We start from the raw sequence: 17,331 nt of genomic DNA on the forward strand, positions 1-17,331 counted from the left end.
CGTGAGCACAAACCAAAAGCCTATGGTTCACCGGACCAGCAGGTAGGACCTTCACATGATCCGATGATGCATTGTGCCCATGCCGCTACAGAGATTAGAGCAACGCATCACATTAGAGCAAAGACAGCCCATTAAGCCTTCTAAGCGTAATAATCATGCCAACAAAGCCAGAAACAGCCACTCCTGTCTAGCTAAAGTATTTCATGAACAGGATGGCAATGGGCTAGCAGTCTCAAGAATACGTGTACACAGGCTCAAGTATACAAGTACATATGTACATACATACATATACGTGCGTCAGGGCTCTGAAAGTTCGATGTACAATTCAACTTCCAGATTGGCGAATCTTGCTCCCGAAGACTGCAGTCCATATTGAGTACGATGATACTCCTGGATCACCATAATTGTCATGCAGATTCTCGAACCTTATAATGAGTCGTTTCATAATAACTTGACGTTGTTGTTCCTTCCTCGTTCCAACATTAATAGAAAGAGCAATGTAATTTGGTTAGGTCAAAAAATATGCCAACCAACCTATTTATTAAATAGGTCGAAATTATAGAACCAACTTTGAACATTTTATTAAACAAGTAACTCAATCTGAGTTACAATGAGTTGAATCAAGTTAAATGAGTTAAAATGAATCAAACAAATTAAACATTGCCACCACTAGCTTTAATATATGTCAGATTAAGTCCAAACATATTCGACACCAATCCTCAAACTCCCCACGCTTTGTCTTGCTATTGTAGCCAATTATCTCCCTGGTGCAGTCCCTGAGAATTTCAGAAAAAAAATGTTGGATGCATTTCTTGAAACCAAATAGTAACTTTCCACCTACAGAAAACAGCCGTTTTCTTGCATGAGTTTATGCAGAAAGACAACAGTGCAGGAGGAGATATGAAAATATCCTTTTTCCAAGATGTCATCAGTCAGAGATGAGCCATTTGCATGGCTTGAGTTTGGTCATCGAGTGTAAGATGTGGACTATGAGGTGGATGTGCTCAAGAATTTTATTTTCCTGCCAATATTTACTGTCTTTCCTTGGAAACAACAAAATCGCCTGGCATTGGAACCTGTCAATCTCTGAGGTGAGTGGTTTTGCATAGCGGTGAATAGAATCTGAAGGCCTGCATGTCAGACTCACTATTTACAGGATTTGATGGTTGTTGACTGCTGGATCCTTTCTGCTGGCTCGCTCAGCCAAATTTGTATGGCACTTGAACCCGGGATCACTTACTAGTTCTATTATTTATTCTTTACCCTAAAATTTAGTGAAACAATGGTAACCAAGCAATAGAAGAGAACTGGTAAGTAACCATTACAGATGCCTCCTCTTCGAACTCTTTATAAAGAGTTATGAGCTTAAAAGGTTGCTATAATAACAGTTGCAAAAACAGGCAAATTGCACATTGACTGTCAATAAAGGAAACAGCAACAGTAGAATATTAGAACAAACCAGCTTATCAGCTAACCAAAAGGACGCAATTGCACACCTGCCTCTGTCATGTTATATTTATCTCTAATTAGAGAGGAGGTTGCGCTCCCAGTGGTAACCTTATAACCCTACGACCTTATGCCGTTTAGGACTTCCAGAGAATAAATTTATTGAATGCGAGGAGTGGAGCTTTCCGGAGAGCTGTCAAACTCAGCAGCTAACTTCGGTTCCAGAGCGGACCCATTTGATGTCTTTTCACTAGCCAAACTTTCATGAACAGAACCATTTTCAATTCTCTGCACCTTTATATTCCCTACTGATCCATCAGTGCCTTCCTCAGACATCCTGGTCGCTGATTCTTCTGCCTTTTCTTTCAACCTCTTTTCCTTCTCAAGTTCTTCCTTAGCCAATGGAGAGAACTGGGAATCCAAAGACTTTGCAGCACCTAACCATGCAAGAACAATTGCCAGCAATATTCCTCCAAGGTATGGAGTCGAGTTTGCAAGAGACCCAAATGTCAAAATCATAAATTGCTGGATCAGGGCACCTCCTGACTTTCCTAATGGGTTGCAAACAACATCAATGGCTGCCTTCCCTTTTACCTACAGTCAAGTCAAAGTACAGTATGAGCATACAAGTTAATTTGGTTTTCTAGAATATGGAATGTTCTACAACAATAAAAATTAGCTGCAACTTCCTTCTAATAGCAGTAATAATCAACAGACCTTATTTTAACTATCCTATATGTATTTGGTGAAAAGATGGTTTCTATACCTAATGAAAATACTAGTTAGATAAAATCTTTGTTCTTAATAAACAACCATGAAGGGAGTGCCAGTCTTTTTAAATATTGCATAACAATAGCAACAAAAATGCAATAGTCTGACGACTCAATCGTGTGCAAGAAATTCATCACACGATCGTCTAGAAACTCATTGAGTCGACTCGAAACTGGGCCAAGTCAACTTAACCCTGCAAGTTTTGCAGGTTTTCAAACTGACACAGTAGGAGACTCAGCTTGTGTAAAACTTAGATTTCGGATCAGTCTTGACACAGCTGACTCGCTAAGGTCCAAGTCATTTGACTCAATCGAGTCTTAAACACTAACTAACTATAGTCCATTTTAATACCATCTGTTTCCAAATTTTCACTCCAAGCAAACCATTGGAGGATGTTTTTTAGTATTGTTACGGGGGGTTCCCCGAATTTAGTCCCACATCGGCTAATCAGCGGAAAGGTCTGTGCCTTAAATGGGGGGCTCAATAACCTCTTCTCACCGAGGCGCCTTTTGAAGGGCAAACCCGTGAGGGGTGGAATGGGTGGTTCCACCCGGGGCGCCGTCAGAGCGCGGACCCCCGGGAGCGGTCACGATCCCCGATCCCCAAAGCGGACAATACCTCGGTGAGGACGCGGTCGCTTTCCCTGCTCGGCTGGTGTGCGGGCTGTGCTGGTGACGGGGTGCAAATCCCGCATCAGATGGCGCTAGAAGGAGGGCCTGGCCCTCCGCCTATCCAGCAAGGAGCCGACCCGGGCACAGGACCTTCCCGCTGGGGGGGCTGTGTTACGGGGGGTTCCCCGAATTTAGTCCCACATCGGCTAATCAGCGGAAAGGTCTGTGCCTTAAATGGGGGGCTCAATAACCTCTTCTCACCGAGGCGCCTTTTGAAGGGCAAACCCGTGAGGGGTGGAATGGGTGGTTCCACCCGGGGCGCCGTCAGAGCGCGGACCCCCGGGAGCGGTCACGATCCCCGATCCCCAAAGCGGACAATACCTCGGTGAGGACGCGGTCGCTTTCCCTGCTCGGCTGGTGTGCGGGCTGTGCTGGTGACGGGGTGCAAATCCCGCATCAAGTATGTTTAGTGTGAAAATATAATAAACCCCATCATTCTCGATTCTTTCACCCACCCTCACAACACCTTCTTCCCTATTCCCATCATGCGTTGAGAGGGTTCTGCTAGTTGCCCCCTCCTAGCACTTGACACTAACATGCAATTAGTTGTTGATAGCATGCCAAGTAGTCATTGTTGTCTCTTATTTTTTTTATCTTAATTATGAAATTAATATACACATTATATATTAACAATAAATTATATAGGGACCTGTACATAAGTATGTATATTCTGGATACTAAACTCAGCTAACTTTCGAGTCTAGTCAATTTTTTAGGTTTTTAAATTATGCGCCCCCACACATCCATGAATATGCATGTTGATTATGTAGTATAATACAAATAGGATAAATGAAGGTTTTACATGATAAGTATTATGTTGATTATGTTGCATTCACATGCATTTTGCAATCAAATAATAATAAGGGTACATGTCCATGTGCACATACATTGCATTAGCTAAATAAATAATGCATTAGTTTACAGATCCAGTCTTGTACCAAGAGGAGATCACATATATCGACTGCTGTATGCGGTAGACTAACACCCAATCTCAAGGCATGAAATTCTCTCATCCTAAATAAAAAGTAAACGTTTGATGGTGCATGAGTATTATGTATTCCTCAAACAAAAAAGGTATATGCATGTGTTTGTGGATCTATTTGTATGGTACTAGTTTTTGGTAAACATGCTGCATGTGTATTCGTGGTGGTCAAACAACCGAACATACTGGCATGCACCCCCAGTAATTCTGGCCTACCCACAAATGAGAACAGAGATGTATAAATGGGACTGTGGCTTTATTTACAATTTAGACAAGTCCTCACAACAATTGCTCGTACAAGTATGTTCTTATTTAAAGACACACTGGTGTACACCCTAGTAATTCTGGCCAACCCACAAATGAGAACAGAGATGCATGCAGGCAAGAGGTAAGCTTTCATTTTACATATCAAGGGGACTGTAGCTTTATTTAAAATTTAAACCACCCCTGGCCAACAGTTGCTCGTTGAAGCATGTTCTTATTTATTAAACAATTTCTCATGGTATAACAACGAAAATGTAGAATGATTATTATGCTTATGCAAATCCAGAAGTTCAAACATAAAGGCATACGGATGTTCATACACACAAGGGTAGCAGGGCAAACAAACCTTCATATCTTCATCCAAAGGGATATAAGCCATTTCCTTGCAAGGATCAAATAAACTGTACTTTGAGCTCTTACTGAAGATATTCTGTAATGCACCCACATAAACAGCTGCAATTAGAGGAGTCATACCCAGCTTCCCCAGTAAGGGAGCCAATGGCTCACCAAACAATAATAAAGAGAAGAATCCAACTCCTGTGAGCAGCAAAACTGTTGGAGTGATCATGGCTGCAACTCCCCACCCAAATTTTCTTAGAATAACCCGACCCAACAACATCATTGCGAAAGTTGCGATGCCAGTGGCAGTTGAAAAATCACCCATAAAAGATGAGTATTCATTTGGACTTGGAAACTGCCAAGTGAAGAAGAAAAAAGATAAGAAACAAATACAATAAAGATTAAAGATGTTTAGGTTTTAAACAATTGAAACACAAATAAAAAGACAAATTTTATATAAAAAAAAAGGGATGGTGAAGAAATAGCCCACCTGCGCTTTGAGCTTTGATTTCCATGTGACCTCAACAAGGTTAATACTGATACCATATGCAACCACCAAAGTGGCAAGATCCCTGACATATCTAGAAGAAAGCAAAAATTTCAAGCTCTCTCCCATACCTAGTTTTGGTTTTTCCTGAAAAATATATATGTTGAATTGTCAGAAGCAGAAAGAAGCAAGTAGAAAGATAAAAATGAAGAAGCAACCTTAACGACTACCTTCTTCTTGCGAATAGATCTTGGTACAGCGGGGTCATTAACAACAAAAGTGTTCGCTCCCCAATAGATAGCACAGATAAGAAGACCAAGAAGCACCACGATGCTCATCATTCCTTTTAGCGAAATTGCCCAACCATCAACCCCTGGACCCAAATTCTTCCGCAGGTTAGAGAAGTATTTTACCGTGCGTCCAGAAAAGATTAGAGCAACGTTAGCTCCAAGGCCAAACAGAGGATAGAATTCTTTTGCTTCCTCAACAGTTGTAATCTGAATCAAACAAAAAGCTGTGCTGGGTCAAAGCAAAGAAAATTTAAAGATGAATCATCATTTTTTGATAAGGAGAGTCAGGAATCAAATTATGGGGTTGGAAGAACGTAACAGGATAGTTCAGCTAAACAGCCATCATACGGTAAGTTCTAAATTCAACAGAAAGAATCAACCACCAACAAGACAAGAGTAGCAAAAAGAAACCACAAAAGGAATACGGGGACAATTTAAACAAAGACATCATCAATGGAATAGCAATTCATACATTAGCACCACCTAAACTTGATTAATAGAAAGAAGACATGTCCAAGATCAAACAAAAATTAACTTATACTTATGAACATTTGATTATGAAATCTAAATAATGGAAAGGATATTCTTCTACACCTTCCAGCAAGACCTTGAGTAGCACGCAAATAAGAAAGAAAAGAAAAAATAAGGCCCGCATATAGATGCCCAAAGACAATATGGAAGAACACATGATGACAAATCCAATTCACAAAATACGATTCTTAACTGATGAGACTTAATTACTGCAAGCGAATCAAGATCCAGAGATAACCAGTTATCATAAACAAAGTCAAATATCAAATTTCGCACAATAATTTTCGCACAGCTCACCTGATTGGCAAAACCCCAGAACAGAACCGAGATCACCACACTCCCCCACAGCTCCGCCATGACATAAAACAAGCAGAAGCTCCAAATCCTTAGGATCGCAACCGGCCCAAGGAAGCTCGGCCCGAGCGCAGCAAGCAGCTTGTCGGCCAGCGCGGTGGGATGGATGACATTCCTGAGAGGATACAAAACAAAGGCAAAGGCCCCAAAGAAGGCGATGAAGGGGAATATAACGGTGTAAAAAAGAGCCTCCTTGGACAGTGCATTCGAGAGCTTGGTGTAAAGGAGCATGAACCCCACCGCCAAGGGCAAGTTCACCCACGTCTTCAAGAAGGGTATAATCTCGGCGCTGCTCCCCTCGGCAGTCACCACCAGCACGTCCTTGGTGTCCCTCAGAATGGTATAGTTGAAAAGAATACAGAAGAACATGAGTCCCAGGGGAATAACCTTCTTCAGCGTCGAGATCTCCAAGCCCAAGAACTTGCGCCTCTCTCCGCTCCCGACTAAGCCGCCTCCATCGGTCGAAATCGCGGCTTCAGCTCGACAAATCTGGAGGTTCTTCGGTTTCTTGGAGAAGCCACGTCCCGCGCTCCGATATTCTGCAGGAAGGAGCGATTCTTCGGCTTCTGTGGGAGCAGAAAACCGGAGACCGCTGTCTTTACCAGCGAAGCCATGGGAGTGATGTACTCGGAGCGCCGCCGCCGCCGCCGCCGCCGAGGGAAAGGCGCCGGCTTTCTTGGTGTTTCTCCTGGAAAGATGGGTTCTTGCGGTCCAGAGGGGGTGGAGGTCTCTGGCTCGGGGTCCGGGGTTTAGGGGGAGAGAGATGAGGCCTTTGGCTCGAAGAACTCCCTCCATATCTCCGCAGCAGAAAGGCCGCCGCTTCACCTCCAAAGGAGAGAGGATCTGGAGATATGGAGGGAGAGCCGGAGAGGAAGGGAGCCGTACCTTTGTATCAGAGGAGGGCTAAAGCGGGAGAGTCTGGGGGTTTTCTTTTTCCTTTTTTCTTTTTTTCTTTTTTTCTTTTTTTAGGGGGGAAAATTACAGATGAGATTTTTACAAAGAAAAATTTAAAAAAAAAAAATGATGAGATTGTTGGACGGGGGTTTGCGGATGGATGGCTTTCTATTGGCCGCAGATGCCGTTCCTTGGACCCCTAGATATGTGTTGTTTGCGGAAAGTGGTAAATCGGACGGCGCCCATATCCGAGATATTATGCGCCCTTGAAGAAAGGCTATCATATGCGAACGGATCGTATGCGGGCTGTGTGAATCTACCGTCCACCTCTCCCTCGAGTCAAATCACCGCCGCCCATGTGTTTCGCAAGTCCGAGAACCGCGATTCTGGAGGTATACCGCTAGGAAGTTGCGAGACATGCGAGAAGAAGCGGCTGCATGGATTTATTACTAATTATTAATAGTCCCACTAAAAATCTAGTTTTAGTTGCTTCTGCTGCCTTCTTTTTTTCTTTTTTCTTTTTTGGCTAAGACTGCTGGCTTCTTTTTGACCTATCTCAGTCTAGTCTAAGCCGGGGGGACACGGGGACTCTCTGTTTTGGACGGTCACCTAAAGCAGTGCGGCCTTGGTGGCGCGCATCGGTACGTGTTGATTGATGATCATCGAGGAGCGCACGACGTTACACCTGATGCAGCTGCTGGCTTTCTGCTGGTCGCGTATGGTGAGTGGAGTCAGAGACTTCTCACGTCCGCAAATCGGCGAGCCAAGCCAGGCTGTGCAAGGGTTAATTAGTTTCGACCGTCCAACGTCCTTACACCCACCCCAACTAAGAAATAGTCGACAAACTTGATGCGAAACAGCGTGTTGCTAGATTAGATTTCAGAACAAAGCAAGGCCTATTGATGTTAGCCCGAGTTTGCACTTTCGAGGCATTTTGTCATCCTGAAAAATTCACCCGGTATCAGGAAATCATTGGATTGCAAGCTCAAGCCACTCGCCCCTCCCTTTCATTCCCTGGTTCCTTCCCCCCTCTTTGACCTACTCTCACCGACGTTTCCTTCGGTTTAACTTCCTCCGGGCACTAGCCAGGGTCAGGGTTGGTGGCTGAATGGTCAAGACTGACTCTAGCAAGCAGCTGTGGAAACTTGAAGTTTCAAACCCGGCCATGTGTTGTAATTAGGTGGATAGCATTCTAAGGCAAGCGGAAATGCCTTTTCCTTCAACCGAAGACTGTATTTTCCAAGAGTAAATAAATGAATCTCAAACATCTTCTAATCCCACGCGCGCATGGTATACCGTAATAGCCATGCAATGGGTCACATCTTCAAATCGTGTTATGTGCCGAGACTCTTCTCATTAGCTAGATTTTAATTGATAAACTCAAAGTTTCAATTGCGTGAGATAAGTAGCGGAACCACATAGTGCCACAAATCCTCGAGCATGAATACTGCGCTGAATGGCTTTTGCTAACGTAATCGAGTCCGTACGACTTAGTCAAGACTACTTCAAACCATTATATTCTCAGTGCTACATGGCAAATATTTTACAAGACCTTTCACCCACTAAATAGAGAATAATATCCTGTGTTCTGAATTTGACATTCTGATTTCTGACTCACTTGTTTCAGGAACAAATCCACCCATCAAGATTTAGTCGCGACTTTATCAAGCAACTGATGTCTCAAAAACTCGAGTCCTTTCAGAGTAGCAGGTACGACCTCGTTATAAATATAAGCAACCGATGCCTTGGGATACCTCTGGACTTGCTGAAAATCCTGGCTTAGTTGAGGTAAAATCCGATTCATAATTTGATTTATTACAAGAAACCCACAAAATTCTAAATAAGATAGTTCGACTTAAGCAATTGCATTTATATTCAGTGATATTTATGACCCACTTACAACGGACCGGAGATTGTCTTTCCAGTCGAAACGAAGCTACGATGCCACAAACCCAGACATTGAATCACTAAGAATTCTCATTTGTAAAACAAGAAGAGAAGATATATAGAACGGCCAGGGATTTCCCTCTCCCCTAATAGAAGAACGCTAGGATAGCTTCCATGGAAGAAATGAGCATAAAACGTTAGCCCCATAGCATAGTACTTATCTCAATAACAGCATGAATGGGCCACAGATCCACATATCAAGAAATAGAAACTCTCATATAAGGTTCATGCTTCGGAACCCTTACCAGACAGCTAAAAATATATCTTGGTTCTCGTCTTCAGAATCACCATCCTTTATGAGAAATTCTGAAGCGCCATCATCTTCAACCCCACTATATATTTGCCAGTTTAGACGCTGCAGATCGACGCACGCTCTGATGGAAGGTGCTGGCTTGTTAGCAACCGATTGTTGATAAAGAACTCCACCCACAAGAGTTGGAAGCAAGCAAACCAGACCAATTGAGCTTGCGTGCTTAATCCCAGATCAACACATCGATGACAACAGCAAGAAACTTGGCGACAACACCAGTCGCTGTAAATGCTAGCTGTGGCCGAGATTGCTCTCCTCGCCGCAAAACTTTAGAAACTGATTAGAAATCCAAAAACACAAGACAAAGTCACTGCAATAAAAGCATCCAACCTTAGCCAACTCCCAGAACTCGACCCAGCAGCAGTGAAAACATCCACATACCCCCTTGTCACGACCCAGAACACCAGGGCCATCAACAAGGAGGAAATTATTGTAGAGAACAAAGCCTCACCATGCGCTTTATGTAAACCATCTCTATCGTGATGGTAACCAAATAAGCAACAGCCCATGAGGGTGAACGCCGAATCAGCGATCACGTAACCAACCGCACCGCTCAACATAATGACAAAAGTGATAAGAATGTGAGCTTCGAAGGACAAGGCTGCTTTCTGAAGGAGGTATCGGCAGTGGCAGCCAGGAGCGGAAGTCAGGGAGCGGAGGTCTCGACGGTCGGTGCAATTCACGAACTTGTGCTTGCACGTAGCATCTGTTTGGGTCTTGAAGCGCTTTAATAATAAGCTAAAAAATTGTTTGGACCTTTGATAATATACTCGGAAAATAGGTGTCTCGCTTTGATCTTGCCATTACGAAGTGGGGGAAAGAAAAAAAACTCTGACGCAGTCGTGAGTGAGAACTAGGTGATTACGGTCAAGGGCTCAATTCATAGAAAAGGATAATGAGGGCCCGGGGTAGGGGTTTGGGAGCTCAGCAGACGAGGTGGTGAATTTAACTAGCCTCTCTACCTGTACCAACGTCTTGGCCACTATTTGCTGTACAGATACTTGTGCACCCTACCAATTATTATATAGAAGCACCAAAAGAAGCCTTAGTTTGACTGCAATGATCTAAATTTTAAAGGAATACATTCTCTCATTTTGTAGGCAAGAGGTTGGAGGTTTTGAATCTTGACAGACGTTATCCTTTAGAAGATCTTTTGGTCATATTTAAGTTTTGATTCACCAGCATTGGTCTGCATGCCCAGGTATCTAAGCCAAGCTTAGGAGCGATCTCTGCTTCAAACCTTGCTCAATTCTCTTCAATCTAAGAAAGGTGCAATATACAAAGAGAAGTGTCTGATTTGCGATATCAGAATTGGAATCAGAATCGAAATATGAATAAGAATTCGAATAGCAATATCCTTCGACACATTTGGTTCGTAACTAGAATCGGAATTAGATTTGAGTACTATGGGAGAGTAAAGATTAGATTTTGAGAGATTGGGGTATTTCTATTTTTCTCTAGAATTGAAATAAGAATGAGACTCCCTCCAACTAAATGGTCAAAATGAGAGCTACTTATTTTTATTCCTATTTCAGAATTAACTCTTCCAGCCAAACATACCTAATGGGTAAGAGAGCGGCATTTTGGGTTTTGAGGGCCCTTTACCGTGCACCACGCGGGAAAGGAATAATGGTACAGGGAGTGGCGCGCCACGACGAGTAACAGGCTTTTTTTAGATGGATTTCAAAATGCGAGTGCCAGAGGCAGATCTTTCTGCCGGTCCATGAATTGTCCTTTGTGGTTCTAGGGCGGAACACCCTATGCCCAATATCATCCTGGAATTCCACACGAACTATAGTAATATCTTGATGTTATTGTTAGGTGAGAGGCAATTTTGTCAAACTTCTAACGGACTGGTTGCCCCTGTTAAAATTGTCCGCAGGGGAGGCAGGAATCAGGATGATGCTCGGCCCATTGCGTTGGAAAACCCACACTTTAGCACAAGGCCAGGATGACCTAAATAACGGGTACAGATCAAGCCCATGTATGGGACTTCAGATGGAGCCTAATCCATGCTTCCCCTAATTTTAGCCCAACATAAAGCCCGTCTGGATTCTTCCTAAAGGGTAAATCCGTGCGAGAGCAAAATCACAGATGTCGAGGATTAGGTAGGTCCTCGCATCCGAGCTGGCAGCCATTTCATGTCGAAGCTTGTTCTAGCTTCATTGATGTCTAGATTTAGCCACCTCAGGAGCAACTGCCGCACCATTGGCTGCTCAGCTCGATCGGCGGTCAAGTGCCATGTGCTCCTCTTCTCGTGTCAACTACTGCCGTCCTTATTTGGCACAATTAAATAACAAACAACCAACCCCGCCTGAAAGCAACAAACGTAGAACTCGTTCAAATTTGATTCTCGAGTATATATGGAAGTGGCCCGTGGCCCGGCATCGTCTCATCTACTACTACCATTTCATTCATTTTGTTCGAACGGCTTTTGCACTGCCCTTTTCTTTTAGAGCCAGCCATATTCTAGTCTCACGTTGTCCTTGTTGACTGCGTTGCTGTCCTTTTGCCACATGGCATGATCCTACGGCCTCCATCGAGTGCTGGACTTGTGCCGAATCCAGTCCGTCTTCACACTTCTACATCCTATGGCAGATCAGCAGGTGATGCTCCTCAAAGGACAATAGAATACTCTCGTCTAATCTACAACACCGCTTTGTCTCGGTTGCTAAAAGCCTCGAGGATAAGGAGAAGAATGAGGGCAGACCATACCGAAACGCCGAGGACCGAGAGAAAAGACACCCAAAGATGGGGTCAGTTTGAGGTTTTCTTTCTCTCTCTCTCTCTGTTTTTTTTTTTTTTTTTTTTAAGAGAAGGGCAAGTGCGGTCGTGTCTTGTTCACCAACTACTGTTTTTGTCACTACTTCGTTCCTAATTTCTAGTACTAAAATGGATGGCATAGGTTGTTGTCTCCACCTGTCCTTCAAATAATTCGTTTCTTATGTAGTTGGTGTTCCCAATTGGCGCTTTCCTTGGGCTCCAATTTCATGAAGCATGCTTTCTAGCTTTTATATAGTTTTTTTTTCCATATATCATATATGACAGATATGGATACAATCAAAAAAATTAAAAAAATTATGAGTTCAGGAGTGCATTAGGTAAGTCCCTCTCCCCCACTTAGTATGTCTAGAGTGGTTGGCCACATATGAAGCCGCCCAATCCGCTGTCCCATTGACCTCTTTATACGCATGCTTTGTTTGCAAGGCCATCCCACCACGGACCATAACTCGAATGTCTCTAAGTAGCGAATGGTAGTCACCCACCCTACCGGCGCACTGCAGGATCCAATTAATGACAGTCGCCCTCGAGCTGAACTGCTCTAGCCTACAGAGCCCGCCGAGTGTAACTCATGCTAGCCAGTGCTATCCTCAATTCTGCCCCTAGGACAAAGAGGCTTTTGTGGTTTGGAATTAGAAAACATTGTCCACCATGTATTCAACCATTTGAGAGTGCTTCATAGCAATTTTGAGCGGACCGGTGAATATTGTTGGTGCTAGGTTGTGAGTCATAATAAGAGAATCTATACAAATATATATTTAGGTTTATATTAATTATTTTATTAAAAAATAAAATATTTATATGAGACTAAAAATTTAAATAATATCTTCCGACTACTATTTTTAGATGAAATTTAAATTGTTGAAAATAATATTAGAGTGGATTCGATTTATAATCTATATAGGCTAAAGAATACTACCACACGAGTCCTTCTGAATTAATTATAAATTGAGAAATATATGAGCATCATGCATGCATATCGACTATTTATCCGAGGGATGTTGGATATTTATGTAGGACTAAAAAAATTTAAAAAATATATTCCAACTAACTTTATAACGTGCAATATCTCTTTCACTCGTATGCATATTATTATTAATTATTTTATTGGAAAAAATATGCATTAGATGCTTTTTCGGAGAACAAATTGTTTCTATAATTTATAGGTAATAAGAATTGTTATGTTACCACAAGAGGGCAGGAAGAGGCCTATTCTAACGTACAGAATATGAATTCTCATCACTGATTCACTTGCGGGTTCTGCTCATAATTAATGTAGCTAGGGATTTGTTGAATGCTGTGTAGAAGGCACCTTCCTAGTAATGCAACTAACGTTGTAGGGGATAGAAACTTTCAGCAGGGATTGGCGGAGGCACTGAAAAAAGAAATATTATGCAGTTTGGTGAAATCAACCATGACGAAGGTATAGTTGTACTGTTGTAGGACAGATGATGAGTGCTGTTCAACATAAACTTATTAAATTCTTGTAAACTCTCTGCTAGGTGAAATGCTTTAAAGCAAGTGCTTCACTATTTCTCTGCACTTATTATTTTTTATTATATTAAAGAAAGAACTTGGAACTTGAGAACGGAATGTGGCAGTAGGAGAAACAAAAGACTTTCCAGGAGAAAAGATCTAGTTGGAAGCTGCATATGCCATGAAGTTCACTTTACCCGGCATAAAGGGTGTAGGTTAAAACAAAGCCCTGGATGCTAAGCAAAAAAAGGACAAAGCCTTGCATGGTATTTCATAATCTCTCCTAAGGAGCATGATGGTCGTGCGAAGAAACGTTTTCACCCAGCCCTGCTTCATCCTTCGTTTTGTCAAGTGCGAAAACTGTAACAAATATCTATATTTTTTGTATTTCTTCAAGATCATCAGTTACAATTTATATGAATGTTAATTTTGCATGATAAGGGTCATAATCATGTCTAATAAAGGCATCAAAATCTTTTATTAAATTCTAACTTTTTTTTACCTCTTTTCTCAATCCATGGTGAGTTATCGACTAACATCGATCTGTCTACTTCTTTCCATCCCGGCTAGCCACTCAGTAAACTGTAGCATGCTCTCTCCTCCAGTTAAAATATATGAAACGCCGGTTGTCCTATAAAATTAATATATGTTACAGAGTCTTTAGGTGGTTCGAACTTGAAAAAGAAGCAGCCAGTGGTCAAATTTTCTTTCTGCTCTTCGAATTTAATTAAACCATTAAAATATTCTATAGAAGAGAAGTTCAAACTTTAATACGCACAAAGTACAACCTGTCTCCTGTCAGAAGATCCATCTTTCTCACCCAGACAGAGAATTTGAAAAGCTAAATGGCCGGCTCCAAGCTCTCAGATAGACGCGAGATCCGAGCAGTGGGTTAAGGGCAGCCTCCAGGACGACACGATAAGAGTTTCTCATGACCGTTGCCAGAATTTGAATGCTGGTCTTCAAGAAAGGGTTCAAAAAGTAGGTCTCGGCACCAAATATGATATCAGCTCGGACCCATGGATTTGAGTCTTGGATGATACATTTTGAAGAATACAGACCCAAGTAATTATAAAAGTTATGATTTGGCCCCCATTCCTCTCGCTAAAGGGGAAAACAGCTAAGTAATATAATTTAATAATTATATATTAGACGTGAAGGCATATAAGTGTTCAATGAACATGGACGAGAGGCTGTTTAGTTGCCCAGCAATGGAAACTGGACTTCAGCCAAACTCATCCAAAAGGGTTAAAAAAGTGATTTTCAGCGAAAGAACACAGTTTAAGCTAGACTCTTCATTAAAGTTTTTGCCCAATATTTTACTATGATTTGTATACATTATGAGCCAACTATAATTTTATGTTTTTCTTAAGAATAATGGATCCTCAAGAAGGTTGTACCTGGCCTCTGTGTATATAGGAATACAATCATTAGGGATTAAGTACTGGGAGCCACTAAACTCTCTCCCTCTCTTAATAAAACCACATCTCTCTTTTACTGCAAAGCAAAAATATCAAGAACTTCTATTAAAAGACAAAAACATCACCATCCCACTTCAACTTAAAAAAAAAGAAGCACAAGTATATTAAGCCCAACCAAACTTAACATAGATTTGAATCCTAAAGTTATTAAAACTAATAACCAGCTAAACATAAAATTAGAACCTAGCAATGCATCTCAATAGAACCAACATAATCAATTTGGTATGTAAAAATCTAGGTTAATTTTACATAGTCATAAATCTAGTTGCACTAATTGTTCCTCTCAAATTAATTTGTTTGTTATAAATATTGGATATACATAATTTTTAGCTCTAAATGAAACTTGGATCTAGTCAAAGTTCACTTTCTCTTCTCTTATAACTAGGGTCAATTTCCTATGATGATAAAAAAAAAGGAATTTAAGTTTAAAAATAATCATAGATAAAATTGCAACTGCTTTTTCTCACCAAAAAGGGCAAAAAAAAAAAGGCTGTAGCTGCTCTGGGGAGTTGAGGCTCATGGATGCTACACTAAAGGAGGGCCAAATGGAGTTTTGCGGTTCCAGGTCCCACAATATAAATCATACAACAATTTCTCTATCAAAATTACAATTTTCTATAACTCTCCAATAGTTCAAACTTAATATATTGAGAAAAAGAAAAACAAACTTATAGGCTAGCCTGTCGAGCTCTCTGATCATTTTCGAGCCATCTCTACAAGTGCTCCTTTCTTAAGTTCATCCTAGGTCTCTTCTCTTACATTAAAAAAAAGTATTATATATTAATAAATTGATCATTGGTCTCATCACATCGAAAAATCAGCACTCCAACCACATTCTTTGTTCTCGCATTATTCAAATATTGCGATAGCCTGGTCCGAGCCCAGACTATTTGACCAACCGGACTTGGATGCTGGACTCGTTCATGCGTCGCACACAATGAGCATTAGTGAACCCTTAGTAGGAGTTTGCTTTTCCATCCGAAGCAGGGGTTTTCTCTCTTCTTTCTCTCTCTTTTCTTTCTTTTTATTCCTTCGAACTCGCCATTCTCTAGCATTGTACCTATTGAAAATTAAGGCCGGAGAAAGCTACTGGACTGAGGTTTAGTAGATTTGCTTAGTAAAATTTAAGTAGGATTACATTATAAATTTATATAAAATTAAGTAGAATTACAGATATTTGAATATAGATAAGGTAGTTGCCCATCTATTTTTTTTTTAAAAAATAGGTTTACAACTGTCGGCCAGATACTCAAATTTGTATCTGTATTTTCTCAGATCTGGATGCTCAAAAGTTCGGATGGACATTATCTGGTTCTCCCTCAGCTTTTATTTCTCTCATCGCGACCCTCTCTCGGGCGCCCAACTCATAGCCCTAACGCCGTGCCCGTGAGCCCTCATCCTCCTCTTCGGTACGATAGGTGGATGATTCGCCGAATCATCGACACGTGTCGTCCACGTTATATGCCGACACTCGCGCCTTCTGCCCCATCTGACCGTTACCTTCCCCAAGCCAGCAAGGCATCTCTCTTTTGAGCACGCTCGCCCCCCTCGCCGCCTCCCACGTGCATCCGGCCACGGCGTTCATCCGGGGTCCCATGCTGTCAACTTAGCCCCCACCGTGCCTGATGTGACCTCACTCACCTAGTCTCATGCTTTCCTTGGAGGCGCTGATACGCTCCGCAAATCACAGCCCCAGAAAGTTACAAGACGGCCAGATTCCCGGAATGGTTTTGACAATGGGGGGGAGCATATTTCGTTGATGTTGTTCTCCTTCTGCTCTCGCTTCCCGAGCTTCGGTTTCCGGTCCGACCACGATCCGCCCCACCCGCCAACGGTCACATTCTCGGAAGCAGCGCCCAGAATTACAATCATACCCCTAAACATCTTGCTCAATGACAACACCGACCTCGGATTTGAGATGCGTGCTTGGATTTTCATATTTTAGTTGGCACCGGGGAGCATGCGCAAGCAAGCTCTACAGCTGGGGACCACATTCACACTGTCAGCTTTGCCCTTTTATTTTTCTTTCTCGTTGACGCCCCCACCGTCGGATCATTCCACGCTGTCACCACGAAGCAGTGGGCCCCACCATGGCTCCAGCTTCGAATTTGTCAGTCAGAAAAGGGCGAGGCCCCCGCATATGCGGAATTTTTACTTTCACAAGAAGAACCACTCGGATTTTGATCCAACGGTCGAGCTCTCGTCATCTTTTTCACTCCTGGGCGGCCGGTCCAGGACAAGGGACCGAGGGCATTATCGTCATTCTCGAGAGAGCGGCAGGCGCGTGTGAGATGAAAACAAAGAGCT

General features: G+C 42.3%; 2 protein-coding genes across 2 annotated transcripts; both read right to left on the reverse strand.

Moving 5' to 3' along the window:
- Nucleotides 1-1,337: 1,337 nt before the first annotated feature.
- LOC103721087 (ADP,ATP carrier protein 2, chloroplastic) lies at nucleotides 1,338-7,075 on the reverse strand. The gene is made up of 5 exons (XM_008811132.6): nucleotides 6,079-7,075; nucleotides 5,191-5,457; nucleotides 4,964-5,107; nucleotides 4,481-4,828; nucleotides 1,338-2,040 (listed from the first exon to the last, which is right to left on the reverse strand). The coding sequence occupies exons 1-5, from the start codon at nucleotides 6,928-6,930 to the stop codon at nucleotides 1,606-1,608; spliced, it is 2,046 nt and encodes a 681-aa protein (XP_008809354.4). The 5' UTR covers nucleotides 6,931-7,075; the 3' UTR covers nucleotides 1,338-1,605.
- Nucleotides 7,076-9,217: 2,142 nt separating this feature from the next.
- Nucleotides 9,218-9,923, reverse strand: LOC103721663 (GDP-fucose transporter 1; the record flags this gene model as incomplete). The annotated part of the gene is given in 7 exon segments (XM_008811959.4): nucleotides 9,218-9,451; nucleotides 9,453-9,518; nucleotides 9,520-9,709; nucleotides 9,711-9,734; nucleotides 9,736-9,798; nucleotides 9,800-9,852; nucleotides 9,855-9,923. Coding segments are annotated over 7 exon segments (699 nt in total), but the record flags the coding sequence as incomplete, so codon positions are not given.
- Nucleotides 9,924-17,331: the final 7,408 nt, after the last annotated feature.

The sequence above is a fragment of the Phoenix dactylifera genome, chromosome 9, assembly GCF_051530095.1.
Source record: "Phoenix dactylifera cultivar Ajwa chromosome 9, Ajwa_hap1_PhDact_Kaust_v1.1, whole genome shotgun sequence".
Classification (NCBI taxonomy): domain Eukaryota; kingdom Viridiplantae; phylum Streptophyta; class Magnoliopsida; order Arecales; family Arecaceae; genus Phoenix; species Phoenix dactylifera.